Genomic DNA, 16208 nt, shown 5'->3' with positions numbered 1-16208 from the left:
TGGGGGGAGGGGTGTGAGGGGGGGACAGGTCATGGGGTCCGAGAGCCTGGGGCCTTTGGAGGGAGCTGAAAGCAGGCGCAGTGAGTGGATGCCTGGGGCGGGCGGGACTGTTAGAAGTTTGACCTGCATTAGAAAGAGCAGCACCGGGGAGTGAGGGAGTCGGGCAGTCGGGCTGTTTGCAGTTGTAGAGGCCGGTTGGTCCTACTGTGAGTAGATCCTCGGCTCAGGTGAGGCTGCTGACACGGGGCCGGCACTGGGCCTGCTACGGTGACTCGGCCACGGTGGCCAGAGGGCCTCACCCTTCTGATTCTCAGGGCCCTCCTCAGCAACCCTTTGTCCCTCAGGCGTCTGTGGGACCACATACTCCTGGAATCCCGCACCCACGTGACCTCCTGGCAGCAGGAGGCTAAGCTCACGTGCAGACCAGGCGATGGGTGCTCTGAGCCAGAGGGTACCGCTTTAAAAGGAAATGAGTGGTTGCGACCTGTGCCCTCCGCACACGGCTGTGGTTTCGGGGATGAGGGAGAGCCCGAGCCAGCACTTCCCAGACGCCCTGTAGTGAGGGCAGTGCTGGTCCTCTGTCTCCTTCCCAGTCTGATTCTTCTATCACGTGCTGCCAGGGTGAGTCACTTGAACAGTGACACATTCCTGGGGTGACAGTGCACCTTGCCACGGAGTGTCTAAGTGCTTGCCTTGCTTTCTCCTGTCCTTCTCCCGCCCGCTCACCAGCACCGTCAGAGCTTTGGGGCCGCTGGTCTCAGCTCCTGAGCGCATGTCCGTCCAGCATACTCAGCTGCCTCTCTGTGTCTGCCGCAGGTGAACGTGATCCACACAGCCAACCCCATGGAGCACGCCAGCCACATGGCCGCCCAGCCGCAGTTCGTCCACCCTGAGCATCGCTCCTTCGTCGATCTCTCGGGTCACAACCTGGCCAACCCCCATCCGTTCGCAGGTAGGACTGTGGGCCCCTCCCCGCTCCTGCCAAGAGCCCAGCTCCTGCTCCGAGCAGCCTGGCTGCCAGGGGCTGTGGTCCAGGTCACACGAGGGACCTGAAGCACCGACAGAGGGCAGGCGCAGGCATGGCTGCGGGGCAGTGCTGAGCTTTTCCCGCTTCCTGCTGTCCCACGGGGTCCAGCGAAGCGTTCAGCATCTGCGGGAGAGGTGGTGGGCACGGCGGCCCCGGTGGGGTTCATGGCCAGGACCCGTCCGTCCATCCCGTTGCAGTGGTCCCCAGCACAGCCACCGTGGTGATCGTGGTGTGCGTCAGCTTCCTGGTGTTCATGATCATCCTGGGCGTGTTCCGGATCCGGGCTGCGCACCAGCGCACCATGCGGGACCAGGACACCGGCAAAGAGAGCGAGATGGACTGGGACGACTCGGCCCTGACCATCACCGTGAACCCCATGGAGGTGGGCACAGCGGGCAGCCCCGACAGCACCCCTGCAGGCCAGGGTCAGAGCCGGGGTCACCGCTCAGAGGCCTGTTCGAGGCCGTGCCACCGGCAGGAGTGGAGACCAAAGCTTTGTTTTCCGTTTCGTCTTTGACGAGGCGACGTCCAGCACAGCCCAGCCTGTCTGGCTGCGGAGTGTGACGCGGAGCCCTTCCTCTGTGGGGCCCGCGACAGGAACAAGCATTGGGTAGTTGGGCTGTGAGCTGGGGTGGGGTGGGGGGCCAGACTCACGCGGCCGTCTCTTTGTCAGACGTACGAGGACCAACACAGCGAGGAGGAGGAAGAGGAAGAGGAGGAGGAGAGTGAGGATGGCGAGGAGGAGGACGACGTCACCAGCGCCGAGTCGGAGAGCAGCGAGGAGGAGGAGGAGGGCGAGCACGGGGACCAGCAGCCGGCGAACAGGCAGCAGCAGCTGGAGTGGGACGACTCCACCCTCAGCTACTGAGCGCGCCCTCCTCACGCCTCCTCGAAGTCTGCTGTCGGCTGCGCCCGCCCCAGGCCCACCGTGTACAGTCGTCTGGCCAGTAGGTCTGCAGACCCTCCCCTCGCGACCGTCGCCCCTGCTTGGTGTGCAGGACCCCAGGCCCCTCCCTGCCCTCTGCCTGGACCTCTGTTACGGGAGGAGCTGCCCCTCGCTCCCTCCTGTCATCTCGCCCCGCGTGGCCCCTCGCACCTCCAGAAACGCCAAATCTGGACTCGGTGACAAAGGGTTAAAACTGCTCACTCCCACTGGGTAATCCTTTTGTTTTTTAATTTCTTCCAAACTAGTGCATGTACAAAAAGGCCGAATGGGGGTTCACATGTAGATGATGAACTGACTTTTTAATATTTTGTAAATAAATTGGGATTCCTCGTGTCCTTTGTGCTAGTATAACCCAGGCGGGAACGCAAGGTGAGGTGTGAAACCCTGAGCTCAGGAGACCCCTCAGGCTCCTGCTCCCCAGACAAGAGGGGTGTGCCCCTCGGGCACCGGGCTGTCCTGCCTCAGGTCTCGCTCCCGTGTGGGCCAGGGTGAGGGGACCCTCTTTGAGGCTGGGAAGGCCAGGTCCTGTCTTTGGGGCTCCACCCGTTCCACGTGGCAGCGGGTGGGAGCTGGGTCCCGGTCTACTTGCACACAGCTCCGTGCAGGAACCCGGACTCCTCGTGTGGTCTGGAGACAGCAGCAGGCCCGAGCAACCCATACTCAGTCTGGGGACACACTCACTGACAGACGCCCAGTGGCCCAGAGTCAGAATGTGACCCCACGCCTTCCCCCCCTGCCCGCCCCCCCGCCCCCGGCCAGCCGCCTGAGCTCTGCTCTCCTCTTAGAGCCCACCCGCTCCCAGGGGTGCGGGGCCTGCTGCTGTGCTTGGCGATGAAGGAAAGGGGGCGAAAGGCATGAGTAAAACCCCACAGCACTTTGTTCTTAACTTACGTGTAAAACTTCAGGTTTCTAAAACGGGGGTGGGGGGGAGGGGGGATAATTTTGAATACTGTTCTGTGACCCTAACTTGCTAGTTTTGAGGACAGTGCTGTCGTGTGTCTGTGGCCACCCCTCCATGTGCTGTCACTTAGCTGCTGTTTAGACCGTGGACAGACGCTAGCGCGGAGACGAGCCGTCCTGGCTGTCTCAGCCGCGCGGTCCCACCTCCGCGTGTACGTGACGAGTCAGACGTGTCTGCACTGCAATAAAGCTCTGGTTCTAACTCAGCGGGCGCGCCTGTGGTCTTTCCGGCCCCCGGTTCCTCTCCGCGCCAACAGCATGCCACGAAAAGGCCTTTATTTCTTCAGCTGCTTTCCCTCTCCTCCGAGGGCTCCCAGCTGCTGCTCCTCAGCCCGCACTGTCATGCTGAGCGCGTCCCCACACACAAACACGAAAGGTTTAAAAAAATAGATACTATTCTCACAGGCACACAGGCCGTGCGCCCCGTCAGCGCTGCTGTGTGTGCACAGTGAGCTGCCCACACCAGGGAGCACGCTGCTCCTTTACATAAATAACAGACAGACAGACAGACACACACACGTGGCTTCTCCTGGGTCCAGAGCGGCCGGGGGTCTGAGGGAGCAGCACCTGCTGGGAGTTGGTGATGTCTGTGAGCACGGATTGCTCCTGGGCTGGTGAGAGGCAGCGACCTCGGGCTCTGCTGAGCCTTGCAAGGCCTCGGGGGGACCAGGGGGGGATGGAAGGGGGGACCCGCAGTGTAGCCTGCGAGTCCCAAGTCGCTGCTAGTTCACTAGGGTGGCTGCTGGCTCCTGAAGGCCCGGGTTCCGGCCCCGCACCAGCCAGCGGCAGAAGGCTGGGAGCCCAGGCCTGCCTCAGGCTACAAAGACCTCACAAAGTCCCACCACACCCCTAACTCAGCGCAGGGACCTGACAGCTCAGCCCGTTCTCCAAGGTGGGGTTCCGCAAGAGACCCATCCTTCCCTGAAACCTGCTTTTAGAGGAAGCTCGCAGGGAACGGCACCAAGTCCTCTGACCTGCTTTCCCTTGATCCACGACAGGATGAGCTAACGGAGCTTGTTTAATACGCCTGGAGGACCGGCATAATTATCCCTACGGGGCTGCGGCTGGCCCTCCCTCAGGTCCAGTGAGGAGTTTGGCTATTTTTTTCTTACCCGCAAACAAAACCACTTTACAGCAGAGGTGAGAGGATTCCCGTACCCGAGTCACTTTAAAAGTGGAAAGCAAGCATCCCTGAATCTAGGGGGTACCAGGCTTCCTCTGGGAGCTGCCAGGATCAGGTGACGGAGAGCACGAGGGGGAGGGGCGAGCGGGAGGGTGGGCGCCCTGGCCGGCAGCTGGCACCAGGTAACTTGGGCGCCCGGACCCGTGCCGCCCCGCAGCCCTGGGAGAAGGCAGCTCCCGGGGGGTGAGTCTGCTGGGCCCAGGCCCACCAGCTGGAAGACGGGGTACGGTCCCCCACAAGGTGCTGCCTCACAGTGTCTTCTCATCAGAGCCCAGGGCTCTGGCGGGCCGCAGGACGGCGCCCTCCCCTGCTCGAGGGTGCACGTCCGCGATGGCTGTTCAGTTCCTGAAATGTTTCAAGTCATTAATAAATAACCAGTGTAAACAAAGGCAGTGAGTCCGTTCCCACGGGGCGGCAGGCTCGCAGGCCCCGCGCGGCCGATGGCGGCGGCTCCCAGGACGCAGGGTTGGCGCCGGCCGGGGCCGGGGCCGGGGCCTGGCGGGTCAGCGGGGTCAGCGAGCCGGGCGGCTGCTATTGCCTGTTGTCTTTGGACACGTTGTGGGCCAGCCAGTTCACTTTGGTTTTCCAGCTCTCCCGCAGCGCCTCGTTGAACTTCACGCGGAAGTGCTTCAGCGCCTCCTCCTCGGTTTTCCCCAGCGCCAGCGAGTCCTGAGGCAGAACCGCCGAGCACTGAGGCCCGGGCCTGCTCAGGGGGGCCTGCCCCTCCTGCCTCGCCTGCCCCCCCTCTGGGTATTTTCAGCTCCCTCCAAAGAGCTGCTGAAGAGACGAGTGGCCCCAGCATCTCCCTTGGGAAGAGCTCTTTATGCTGACCCCGAACCAGACAGGCCCCTAGACCCACCCTCAAAATAAGAGGCCCACGGGCAACAGGGCCCGCTCCCTCTGCCGCTTCCACACAAGTCAGGAGGGCCCGGGGGGCCCACCGCACTCAGGGGCAGGCCCCCTAGGTCGCTCTGCGGGAAGACAGGCCTGGGGCGTGGGGCGCTGCCGTCTCCTGGCCAGCGGCCTGCCCTGGCCTTTACCTTGAGATACTGGATGTCTTTGGAGCAGCTGAGCTCCGGCAGGCCTGCCGCCCGCATCAGGGCGAAGAGGTGGAGGAAGAGCAGCCCGTGGCGCCTCAGGATGGTGTAGGCCCTCTCGCAGTAGCCGCGGAACCTGCACGGGAGGCGGGAGGCGGCCCTGGGTCCTCCTGGCGACTCCCACCCAGACCTGTTGCCTGGAAACAGCCCTGGACGCAGTCCCCACCCCCAGCCTGGCTCCTCCTACAGGACCCTCCAGGGGTGGGCTGACAGCCCCCTCCCGGCACCCTGTCTGGGGCCCTGGATCCCAGGGGCACTTGGGGGGTCTAGGCACCCTCACCTTTCAAACTTCTCGCTGTTGTTAGTCTTCCCCTGCTGAATCACATGCACAAAGTCATAGGTGAGGATGAAGGGGACCCGCTCACGGTTGATTCCAAACTTGGTCTTGAAATTCCCCAGAAAGTGGCCAAAATCAATGTGGAACAGCTAAGGGGGCGGAAGGGAAGGGCACAGACTGAGAAGGAGCCAGAAAGGCCAAGGGCAGGGGCCAGAAGGCGGGCGCGGCCCACAAGCCAGCCCCCCGCTGCCCCTACCTGCCCGTTCTCACGGATCATGATGTTGTCGCTGTGCCTGTCGCCGATGCCCAGCACGTAGGTGGCCACACAGTAGCCAGCGCAGGAGAGCGTGAACTCCTCAATGGCCCTGTCCAGGGCCTCCCTGTGTAGGAGGAGGGGCGATTGGAAACCATGGCCCAGCCCTGCAGCTCCTGAGTCTTCCCTGCTACAGTGAGGAGCGAGGCAGGAGGTGGCACCGGGGCCCGGGCATGCCACCCTCCAGGCCCAGCGAGCGCCCAGATGGCGGCAGCTGCAGGAGTGGTCCCAGCAGAGCCATTCAGCTGAGCCAGGTCAAGTGGCAGATCCCTGAGCCAACAATAAATGAAGGCTGTTTTGCATCCCTAAGTTGAGGGTGGCTGTTACACAGCAATGGGTGACTGATACATGGGGGAACGGAGACCCACCAACCCCAACACAGACCCACGCAGTCCCTGGCTGAGCCCAGAAGCCAGAGATGTCACAGGCCTGTCCCTTCACCTCTGACTCCTGAAGCTCACCTCTTGGGGAGGAGAGGACATTGGTCCCCCAGGCGTGAGACCTACCCAGGGTTCTTGGACTTGAGCCAGTTGAGCAGGGCATCCTTGTTGAAAGCGGCCGTGGCTGCCATGTTGCTCTTGTTTAGCTGGATGTTGGCGATGGTGTCCGAGTGGAGCACCACCTCAATGAGGCCCGTGCGGTCCCCGGTGGAGAGACAGCCGTAGGGGGTCATCCTAGCCGGGTGGGAGGAGGGCGGGCAATGGTCAAGGGCTGCCTGACCACCGAGGAGCTCATCGCACCCAAAACAGCCACAGGAGATGCTACGCAAGTGGTTGGAAATGAGGCAAAGCAGCAGCAGCTGGGAGGAGCCCGTGACTCCTGGGCCCGGGGAAGGCTGTCGGGTGGGTCAGCACAGCAATCAAGATGCAGGCGGCCAGCACCTGGCTGAGCTCCTGTGCTCAGAGAGAAATGCACGTGGCCGGGAAGCAGGTGGGGCAAGGAGCCAGGGATGTGTGGGGCACACAGCAGCCAGCGCCGGCGAGACGGCTGCTGAGCGCCAGGCCGGCCTTCTCCACCCTCAGCCTGTGGCCCTATCGCCCCTTTGGCCCGAGGTGAAACTGGTCCCGATCTTCTCAGAACAGCCATTTCTCCGGAGGTGGTTATGTCAGCTCTGACAGGGAACCCCTCCAAAGGGACAGGGCGCAGGCACAGACGGAGGACGGGGCTCCTCACCTCAGGTCCAGCCCCTCCTGCTTCCACAGGATGTCCATGAGCTGGATCATCTGCAGCGTCAGCATGTCCTGGCGGAGGTCTGTGCCGCCGGCCCCGGAAGAAAAAGCATGAGTTTCTGGAGGGTTCCGCACTCCCAGCCATGCCTAGGCCCCAGCGTCTCCGGACTTCTCCTTGGCTCACCCTCCGGGGACCCCGGGGCAGTGCAGGTGGGGAGGCCCGGCCGCTCACCGTCCCCGTTCTTAAAGATGATGCCCACGCTGCCGTCGCCGCCCGCCTCCTCATTGCTGTACATGACCCACAGCGGCTTCATCTTGGAGTCCATGAAGGTGCACTGCTCCACGCTGCGGGAGAGGGTGGTCAGCAGGGCCTCTCGAGGCCCCTGTGGGGGGCGGGGGGAGGCCCCCGCTGGGGCTCACCAGACTTCAGCCAGCAGGATCCTGGGGTCCAGCGGGGACTGCAGGTGGGACAGGGCCTCCAGGTAGGTCTCCTGGCGCATGCACAGGTGCATGAGCTCCTTGGTCTGCGGCTTGGGGCTCTTCTGGGAGCTCACTTTGACAAAGTCGTTCAGGGCCTTCAGCTTGCTCAGCGCCTCCCCCTGGCCGGAGAAGGGAGGGCAGCGTGAGCAGGCCAGAGGGGCAGGCCCAGGTGATTCCAAAGGGGCCTGGCTGACCCTGCCAAAGAGTGCAGCCCGGCCTGGGTTGGGGGCAGGGCCCCAGCCTCACCTGCTTCATCAGCACCTTCATGTGGTGGGTGCTGCCCCTGCAGTAAGCCTCCATGATGAGGCCGAAGCGTAGGGCCACTGAGGGCACGTGCATCTCGGAGCTGCAGGGGGGAGAAGGGGCTCAGCCTCCCCGGGCAGGGCCACCCAGCCCTCCCAGCCCGTCAGGACACCCAGGCCGCAGGAATGTGAGGCCAGCAGGCAGGAGGCCCCTCCTCCCCGTGGCCTTCCAGCTACCGGAGGTGCCAGAAGAGGAAGTGGCCGATCTTGCGGTTGGCCAGCGCCCGGTCCAGCAGGAATTTCGTCAGCTCGCAGTCCAGGTAGGACTCGTACTTGAGCACCTGCACCAGCTGCAGCAGGTACTGGAACAGCTCGTCGTCCCTGCAGGGAAGCGAGGCCGCTGGGCCTGGAGCTTCGTGGCTCGGGCGGGACAGGGGTCTGCAGGCCCCAGGGAGGGTCAGTCCCCACCCTCCCGGGGGGAGCCGGAACCCGGGGGACTCACGTCAGCTTCCGCAGGGACTTGATGGCGAAGGAGCCCACGTGGCGGTCAGGGAAGCTGGAGTCCAGCAGCTCCAGGGCGCTCAGGACGGGCAGCTCCGGCCAGGAGCACAGCAGGTAGAGCATCTGCGGGAGCTGGCGGTCAGGGGGGCTGCGCCACGCCAGGCCGCCTCCCCGCTCCAGGCCTCCCCCGCGCCCACCTGGGCCACGTCCTCGTGCTTGTTCCACTTGGTGACCAGCAGCAGCCGGGCCAGCGCCTCGGGGAAGCGCTCCTGCACCTCGTGGCGCATCTTCCACACCAGGTCCTTCTCGTGCTCGTACAGCTCCCCGGACCCGCGCCGCTCCAGGATTTCCCGGAGCTGCAGCTGCTGAGGGGCGCAGGGGGAGGCTGCAGCGGGCCATGCCAGCTCGGTGCCAGGCCCTGCACCCCACCACCTGCGGCCCCGCTCACCTCCTCCTCCGTGGCGCGCCCGTGCTCCCCGTGCCGCCCCAGCTCCAGGATCTGCAACGAGTGGCCCTGCTCTCAGTGGTGCCCCAGGGCCCGGCCGCCCGCAGGGCCCAGGGCAGGTGACAGCACTGCTGACCTGTGGGCCAGCGACTCCGGGTGGGGACTGTCCTGTGCACTGGAGGGAGGTTAGCAGCATCCCTGGCCTCCACCCACCAGAAGCCAGGGGCCTCTCCCCCACTGGTTGTGACAACCAAGAATGTCTTTGGAGCCCTGGCCAGTTTGGCTCAATGATTAGAACATCGGCTGTGACTAAAGGGCCCTGGATTCAATTCCGGTCAAGGGCACATGCCCAGGTTGCGGGCTCAATCCCCAGTGCGGGGGGTGCAGGAGGCAGCTGATCAATGGTTCCTCTCACCATTGATGTTTCTATTTCTCCCTCTCCCTTCCTCTCTGAAATCAATAAAAATACATTAAAAAAATAAAAAAATTTTTAAAAAGAATGTCTTTGGCTATCCCCTGGGGGCAGAGTGGCCCTTGAGAACCACTGCTTGAGGGCGCAGGGACCGTGCTCTGGGGGTCCCAGAGGCAGTCAGGGATATCACCTAACTGAGCCCACAGCCTCTGCAGGGCAGGTCCGGACCCCGGGTGGCAAGGCCCCCACTGACCTTGTCCAGGGCGGGGTAGTACACGGGGTGGGGCGCCACCTCGGGGAGACAGATGACCAGGGCGGCAGCACTCTCGGTGTTGGGGTTGCTGCACACGGTTCCTGTGGGGTTCAGCAGCTCCCCTTTCTCGTCTGGACACGGGAACAGGAGGAGTTACATGGGGAACACCCCCCACTGGGGCAACCCCTCCACCCGCCTCCCCCTGCCTGGCCTGGGCCAACCTGGGACGGAGGGCCACATGTAGAGACAGCACTCGCCCGTCTTGAGCTGGTCCTTGTAGTCGAAGAGGGTGAGGTTCGCCCAGGCGATGGGGCAGTCCTGCAGAGAGGGGGCGGCTCAGGCCCAGGCGGCCTCCCTCGCTCACCTGTGGGACGGACCGGCTCCGGCCAGACCCCTGCACTCAGACTCCCCTGAGGGGCCCGCAAGGCCAGCCCCTCATGGCTCCCTCCTGCTCCCCGCTCCCAGCTGCTGGAGGGACCCCTAAACATGGCGCATCAGCCCCAGAAAGCTGGCCCGGCTCAGCGGCGGGGAGTCAATATGGCTCAGTGGCCAGTCACCTCCTGGGGCCGTGACTCAAGAGCCCAACCACCGCTCCTTCCTGGCCGCGGCTGACCCGGCGCCCCCTCCAGCAGCAGGGTGTCCTTCCTCCCGGGCAGGGCCTCCAGGTTCCCGCAGGACCAGAGGCCCAGCCCATGTGCCGAGTCACCCTGCTAGCAAGCCCGGGACCCAGAACCCTCAGGCCAGGGGCCCTGGCCAGGGTGGGGGCCTGGGGAGGCGGGTCTCCAGGCTGAGTGCCTCCGGGGCTGCAGGTCTGGACGGGCCGCAGGAAGGTGCGGGCTCTCTGAGGCCTGCCCCGCCTCCCAGCCGCCCCACGCACCGCCTTCTTGGACTTCTTCTTGGTGGAGCGCGCCTTCTTGGCCTTCTCGATGACAGCGTAGAGCGCGAAGCAGAGCCGGGCCATGCGCGGCAGGTCGCACACGTTGATGTCGAACTCCAGGCGCTGCTTCCACACGGGCTCCGAGCACACGCTCACCTCCGAGCTGGACACCGTCTTGCACAGCGTCTCGTTGCCGTGGAAGAGCCCGGCCTGCACCACCAGCTGAGGAGGTGGGAGAGGTGACAGGTGGCGCAGGTGACAGGTGGCAGAGGCCCGGCCCCTCTCCCTGCCCAGGTTCCCCCACCCACCTAGGCCAGAACCTCCTCCCAAGATGTCCTCATTCCACATGGGTCTGAACCCCACGTCCCACGTGGGAGAAGAGATGAGGGCGGGGGGTGAAGGGAAGGGGGCCTGGGCTGTGTATGGGGGACCGGTCTTGGCTCCCAGTGACTGTGGGACCCCAGGTCATGTAGCTGCCTGCTCTGGCCTCAGTTTCCCCAGCTGGGCTCGGGAACTCCAGGGACCTTTGAGCTCTAACACTGAGGGCTCCCTCCTCGGCTAAGTTCCAGGAGCCCCTGAGGCTGGGGAAGGAGGCCCCGTGGCTGGGGAAGGAGCCCCTGTGGCTGGGGAAGGAGCCCCTGAGGCTGGGGAAGGAGCCCCTGAGGCTGGGGAAGGGTTAAATGCCTCGTGAACGCCTGCCTCCTCCAGCTCTGCTGTGGCAGAAAGCTGCCTGCATCTAACCTCCACGATTTCGCCAGGGGGACCCAGACCTGCCTGCTTATGAAATCACCCCAAAAAGTGCTCCCCTAAGAGACCCACCCTCTGGGGACCTAGGTTTCACATTTTGCAAATGGGACAATAAAACCTGCACGAGCAGGCTGTCCGAGGACGAGGACGGAGGAGCTGGCGTGTGGGCCCGGCCGCAGGGGTCCAGGCAGGCTGTACACCCGCCTCCTCCCATCCCCCCTGGGAGCCCGAAGGCCCAGCCCAGTTGGAGTGGCTCCCTTCCAACGCCTGCTGCCTCCCCAACTGCGGTTCCCACATCCCAGGGCTGGGCCTGGCCCCACAGCCTCCACCAAAGTCAAGTACCCAGAACTTTCCAGGCCCAGTTTCTCCGAATCGGCCTCTGGCCACGGCCTGTTCCCCTCCCCCCTTCCTGTTTTGAAGCAGCTCATAACCACCCTGGGCAGGGATGCTGGGTAATGTGGTCAGGTGTCTTTCATGTGACCCCCCCCTCTTCCTCTGCCGCCCCTCCAGGCCACAGCCACCTTGTTTGTGCAAAAAACACCCGCTTCCCCCCGCACCCCCCCGCCCCCCGCCGGCCCAGGAGCCCCCTAACCTTCATCCGCTCATCGGCGTTCACTTTGCTGCCCTGGATCAGCTCCACACAGAAGGGCTGCTCCAGGGCCCACAGGGACAAGGAGGAGGGCTGGGGGAGGGGAGAAGAGGGCCTCAGAGGAGGGTCCAGAGGCTCGGGGCCATGGGGTGGGGGGAGAGTGTTGCAGGGTTGTGGTGAGGCCCAGGCACCTATCCCACATCCATCCTTTACCAGAAAACCTGCCGTGTAGGCGGCTCAGGGGCCCAGCACCCCACGCTCTGCAGGCACGGAGCTCTGCAGGCACGGAGCTCTGCCTCCTGGGCAGGAAGCAGGGGGAGCAGGAGGAGGGCAGCCCGGAGACAGGCCTGGAGGCTGGCTGCCCTGGGAACCACCCAGCACAGGGTCGCGTTGGCTGCCCAAGCTCAAAGCCCCAACTCAACACTGGCCAGCAAGGGGCGTGCGACGAGGGCCCCTGGCTCCTCTGCCAGCCGGGGGTGCTGCCCAATAGGCCTAGGGCTGGACACCATGTGAGGGGAGGGGAGAGAGGAAAAGCAAGTGGCGGGCCCAGCTCACCTTCTTCATGGGAATGGGGGGCGGCTTGGTGCGCGATTTTTGGACCTGGGGGGCAGGGTTGCTCTGCTCGTCCCGCATGGCAAGGATGGAGGAGGAGTGGACCATGGTCAGGTGGGGGGTCAGCCCGCTGTGCAGGCAGCTGCAGATGTACTGAGATGGGACGGGGCAGAGTGAGTGGCCGATGAGCAGTTCTAGCCACTCCCTGGACAACTGGCTACCCGGGACCTTCCACGCCGACCACTGCCCATCCCAGCCTTCCAGCCTCTCCCGCAGGCTCTCCCTGCGCCCGCCCACCTCCCCAAGACAGAGCCTTCCTGTGTTCACAGGGAGGGCCAGCCCAGCAAGGGGACACTCTCGCTGTGACCCCCAAAGGCCTGGCTCATCAGGCTCAAAAAGGGCCCAAGAACCAGCTCCCCCACCTCGCCAGGCCTCTGCCCCGGCGCGGGAACGGAGCGCCGCTCGGCTCACCTGGAACTGGCAGAGCGGGTAGCCGCCGTACAGGTACTCCTGCTTCCCGTTCACCTGCAGCGTGTAGTCCTCGGGCTGATCCACCAGGGGCTGCCGGAACACCGTGGCCTTCTTCCGCAGGGCGCAGGCCATCAGCGACAGGGGCACGTCCTTGGTGGACACCTGGAAGGTGAAGCTCTCCTGGGGGGAGGAGGAGGGGTCAGCCCTCCGCCCTGTGAAGGGACCCCAGGGCCCTGGGGCACAGGAGTGGGGCTGCCTACTTGCCCTCCCCACCCCTCAAATGTGAGCTCCATGGAGCAGGGTCTGATGAAGGCACACGGCCAGCTACCAGGAAATATGTGCTGCACGAATGGACAGACCAAGGACGAAGGCCATTTGGCCGTTCTGTCTTGTCGAACTGCCTGGGGGAGATGTTCAACCGTGCCCCAGGCACGCGTGGATACCCCACAGATACCCAGTATCTGATGCTACAGAGAGGAGAGTGGATTTGGGGGGCTGGCGGGGGACTGGGGAGTCTCACAGGGACAGCATCCCCCATGGACACAGCGGCCCGGAAGCAGCACCAGCGGGGCCAGCCCTCACCTCACTGCCCTCAAACTTGACGTTGACCAGGAGGGCCCGGTTGGGGACCCGCAGGGTGCCGGCGCCCCAGGTCCGCGCCGACGGCTCCAGCTGCAGGGGGAAGCTGTACTGCAGCCAGGCCTCCCAGCCCAGCTGCTGCCGACGGGCGGCCGCCTCCTCGCAGAACTGGCGCATCTTGGCTCGAAAGTCATTCACCTCCGGGTCTCGCAAAGAATCAAACTCGTGCAGGCCTGAGGCAGGAGGGAGCCCGGGGTCAGAAGGGTCAGGGGTCGGGGGCCGGGCCCTGGGGGCAGGCAGCCTACAGCACGCGGCCCCCCTGGCCCGGGTACCTTTGCCAATGAGGAGGCTGATCTGCGAGTTGACGAGCTTCTTGACCCTGTCGCCCTCGCGGGCCACCAGGCGCAGGACCGGCAGGAAGGGCTGGATGTCGCACAGCCGCCGCTGCTCGTCCTCCAGCTCCTGCCGCTCCGCCGTCTGGTTGACGCAGGTGAACACGTAGGCCTCGGGGTCACTGAGCATGTGGAAGAGCGGCTCATGCTGCGCTCGGTGCCACAGCGCCTGGGAGGGACGGTCACCGGTCAGCGGGCAGCCCTCCGACCGAGGCGGGCGGGGCCCCAGGGTGGAGGCTGATCTCAGTCTGGGCGCCCCTTACAAGCAGGCGAGGGCGCCCGGCCGGTGCGGCTGAGTGGTTGAGCGTCAACCTGTGAACCAGGAGGTCACGGTTCGACTCCCGGTCAGGGCATGCGTGCAGGTTGCGGGCTCGATCCCCAGTAGGGAGCGTGCAGGAGGCAGCCAATCAATGATTCTCTCTCGTCATTGATGTTTCTATCTCTCCCTCCCTCCTTTCCTCTCTGAAATTAATAAAATTAAAAAGACAGTGGCAAGATCCCAAGACGGCCACCCTCTCCAGACCCTGGAGCACTGACCACAGAGTCACCGGGAGTCCCGCCACCACCCCTCTGCGTGCTCTAGAATCTGGAACTGAGCGCTCTTACAGCTCCCGGACATGACCTCCAGGCACCCCCAGTTAATCGTTCTGGGGCTCATCACCCTGACTTGTAAATGCTGGCAAACAATTCAGGAAAGTTTAACGCACTGAGGGGGCCATGAGACCCCTCTGTGGGCTGTGTGCCCTCCGGGCCAGGTGTCCCCAGGGATTGCTGGGGAGCCTTCTAACAGTCAGGGTTTAGTGCAAAGGTGTTCACTGCTGAGTCCCAGGGAAGACGAAAAAGGAGAGACCAGCCTTAGCTTTCCCCCAGGGGGGCCGGGTAATTATGGCCATGAACCCAAAGGGATCACACAGGGGCGGGACCCAGAATCCAGGGGTTCCTGGGCAACAGAGCACTCCCAGAGGCATCAGTAAGAGGGAAAACGGGAAGTGTAGGTCAGCCGATGTAATTCAAACCCAGTTCATAAAAATGACAACAAACACAGTGCCCTGGCAGGTGTGCTCAGCGCACCGAAGGGTTCGATCCCGGGCCTTGGTCAGGTGTGTGCAGGAGGAAACCAATTGATGTCTCTCTCTCTCTCCCCCCTTCCTCCTTCCCACCTTCTCTTCTATGCTCTCTAAAAATCAATGGGAAAAATATCCTTGGGTGAGGATTAACAAAAAATAAATAATAAACATATGAACTACATAGATCAGAACTCTGCAAACCACCAGGTTACTGGAAGACGGCCACGCCCCCTCATTTACATATTGTCTGGGGATGCCTTCGCCTTACAAGGCAGAGTTGGTAGCTGCAGCAATGACAGTGTAACCGCCAGCAAAGCCTAGAATATTTACTATCCGGCCTGTGGCATAAATAACCACATGAAGAAACTGCAGTGGAATTGGGGTGTGAGGTGAGACTGCCGGGACCCATGTGTTGCAGTATGTTCGCAGTGCTGAAAGTTGAATGAACATGCATATATAGCTCTGAAAGCAGAAAAGTAAGATTAACCTTAAAGTAATGTAAAGGTTACATTAATTTACCAGTAAAGTAACCCGAAGTTAACAAAATGAAAAAGATGTGACATTTTAACTCCGAAATAAAAGGATATAAAAGTTCATAATCAGAATTTATCACAACGAACAATACTGTACTGTAGATAAAAAAGAAAAGAGCAAACAGCCGAAGGGTTAACTGTGGTTATCTCATATAATTTTTTCCTTCTATTGGATCATAGATAATTCTTTCCTTCTACTTTTTCTTGTTCCTCAATCTCAATGGGTCCATATTACTTTTGAAATAGAAAAAAAAAGAAATTTAGCCCTGACTGGTTTGGCTCAATGGATAGAGCATTGGCCTGCGGACTGAAGGGTCCCGGGTTCGATTCCGGTCGGGGGCATGTGCCTTGGTTGCGGGCACATCCCCGGTGGGAGGTGTGCAGGAGGCAGCTGATTGATGTTTCTCTCCCATCGATGTTTCTGGCTCTCTATCCCTCTCCCTTCCTCTCTGTAAAAAATCAATAAAATATATTTTTTAGAAAAAGAAATTTAATATTTAAAGAAATCTCCCAGGAAGAGAAGATTAAAAACAACAACAACAAACAAAAAAAAACCTCAAGGATGGTCCACTGCACCATTGCTTCTCTCCTTTTTTGTTCTGCTCCCAAGTATAGCTTTTAAAACCCTGGTCTTGCCCTTTGGCATGACACATTACATTTCACACTATGTGAGTGGAACAAGCCAGTCACTACCAAATACTATCCAGATGTCTAATCTTCTGACTCAGTCATTTACCCTGAAAATTATTCAACAACAAAAAAAAAACCCCAAAAAAACGATTTCCAAAGATGTGTTACTAGGACGACAGCCCTAAAGACAAAAGACCAGCAAAACGCTTACGTGGCCACGGATGTAGCGTGGTTCCCGAAACACCAGCAGGGCCGTGACGAGAAGGAAGGGCCACGTGGGCCTCTCACAGGCACCATGCAGGGGGCAGCGGAATTGGGAATGCTAGGCAGCCCTCACCGGTTTGGCTCAGTGGATAGAGCGTTGGCCTGCGGACTGAAGGGTCCCAGGTTCGATTCCGGTCAAGGGCATGTGCCTTGGTTGCGGGCACGTCCCCAGTGGGGGGTGTGCAGGAGGCAGCTGATCGAT

The 16208-nt window shown here is 62.2% G+C and overlaps 2 protein-coding genes across 8 annotated transcripts in view; one reads left to right on the top strand and one right to left on the bottom strand.

Annotated features, from left to right (window-relative positions):
• CLSTN1 (calsyntenin 1) overlaps positions 1-3139 on the top strand; it is a 58289-nt gene extending 55150 nt beyond the window's left edge. For all 4 annotated transcript variants that reach the window (XM_080657822.1, XM_080657820.1, XM_080657821.1 and 1 more), the window contains 3 exons: positions 817-952; positions 1225-1409; positions 1701-3139. In XM_080657822.1, the coding sequence (XP_080513948.1) occupies positions 817-952; positions 1225-1409; positions 1701-1895 (516 nt within the window). In that variant the 3' untranslated portion in view covers positions 1896-3139. The remainder of the gene's footprint in view (positions 1-816; positions 953-1224; positions 1410-1700) is intronic.
• PIK3CD (phosphatidylinositol-4,5-bisphosphate 3-kinase catalytic subunit delta) overlaps positions 2178-16208 on the bottom strand; it is a 31685-nt gene continuing 17654 nt past the window's right edge. Inside the window, exons 4-24 of one of the 4 annotated variants that reach the window (XM_080657815.1) lie at positions 13453-13681; positions 13124-13353; positions 12542-12721; positions 12074-12223; positions 11522-11611; positions 10183-10404; positions 9527-9623; positions 9306-9436; positions 8644-8694; positions 8393-8560; positions 8197-8318; positions 7932-8075; positions 7699-7798; positions 7393-7571; positions 7205-7317; positions 6977-7055; positions 6310-6477; positions 5747-5870; positions 5494-5639; positions 5157-5289; positions 2178-4785 (exon numbers count right to left, since the gene is read on the bottom strand). In XM_080657815.1, the coding sequence (XP_080513941.1) occupies positions 4648-4785; positions 5157-5289; positions 5494-5639; positions 5747-5870; positions 6310-6477; positions 6977-7055; positions 7205-7317; positions 7393-7571; positions 7699-7798; positions 7932-8075; positions 8197-8318; positions 8393-8560; positions 8644-8694; positions 9306-9436; positions 9527-9623; positions 10183-10404; positions 11522-11611; positions 12074-12223; positions 12542-12721; positions 13124-13353; positions 13453-13681 (2994 nt within the window). In that variant the 3' untranslated portion in view covers positions 2178-4647. The remainder of the gene's footprint in view (positions 4786-5156; positions 5290-5493; positions 5640-5746; positions 5871-6309; positions 6478-6976; positions 7056-7204; positions 7318-7392; positions 7572-7698; positions 7799-7931; positions 8076-8196; positions 8319-8392; positions 8561-8643; positions 8695-9305; positions 9437-9526; positions 9624-10182; positions 10405-11521; positions 11612-12073; positions 12224-12541; positions 12722-13123; positions 13354-13452; positions 13682-16208) is intronic. The other 3 variants (XM_080657818.1, XM_080657816.1, XM_080657817.1) reach the window with 3 other exon arrangements.

The sequence above is a fragment of the Plecotus auritus genome (assembly GCF_963455305.1).
Source record: "Plecotus auritus genome assembly, chromosome: 2".
NCBI lineage: Eukaryota > Metazoa > Chordata > Mammalia > Chiroptera > Vespertilionidae > Plecotus > Plecotus auritus.
The sequence above is the reverse complement of the archived record's forward strand: the minus strand, read 5'-3'. Positions and strand labels throughout refer to the sequence as shown.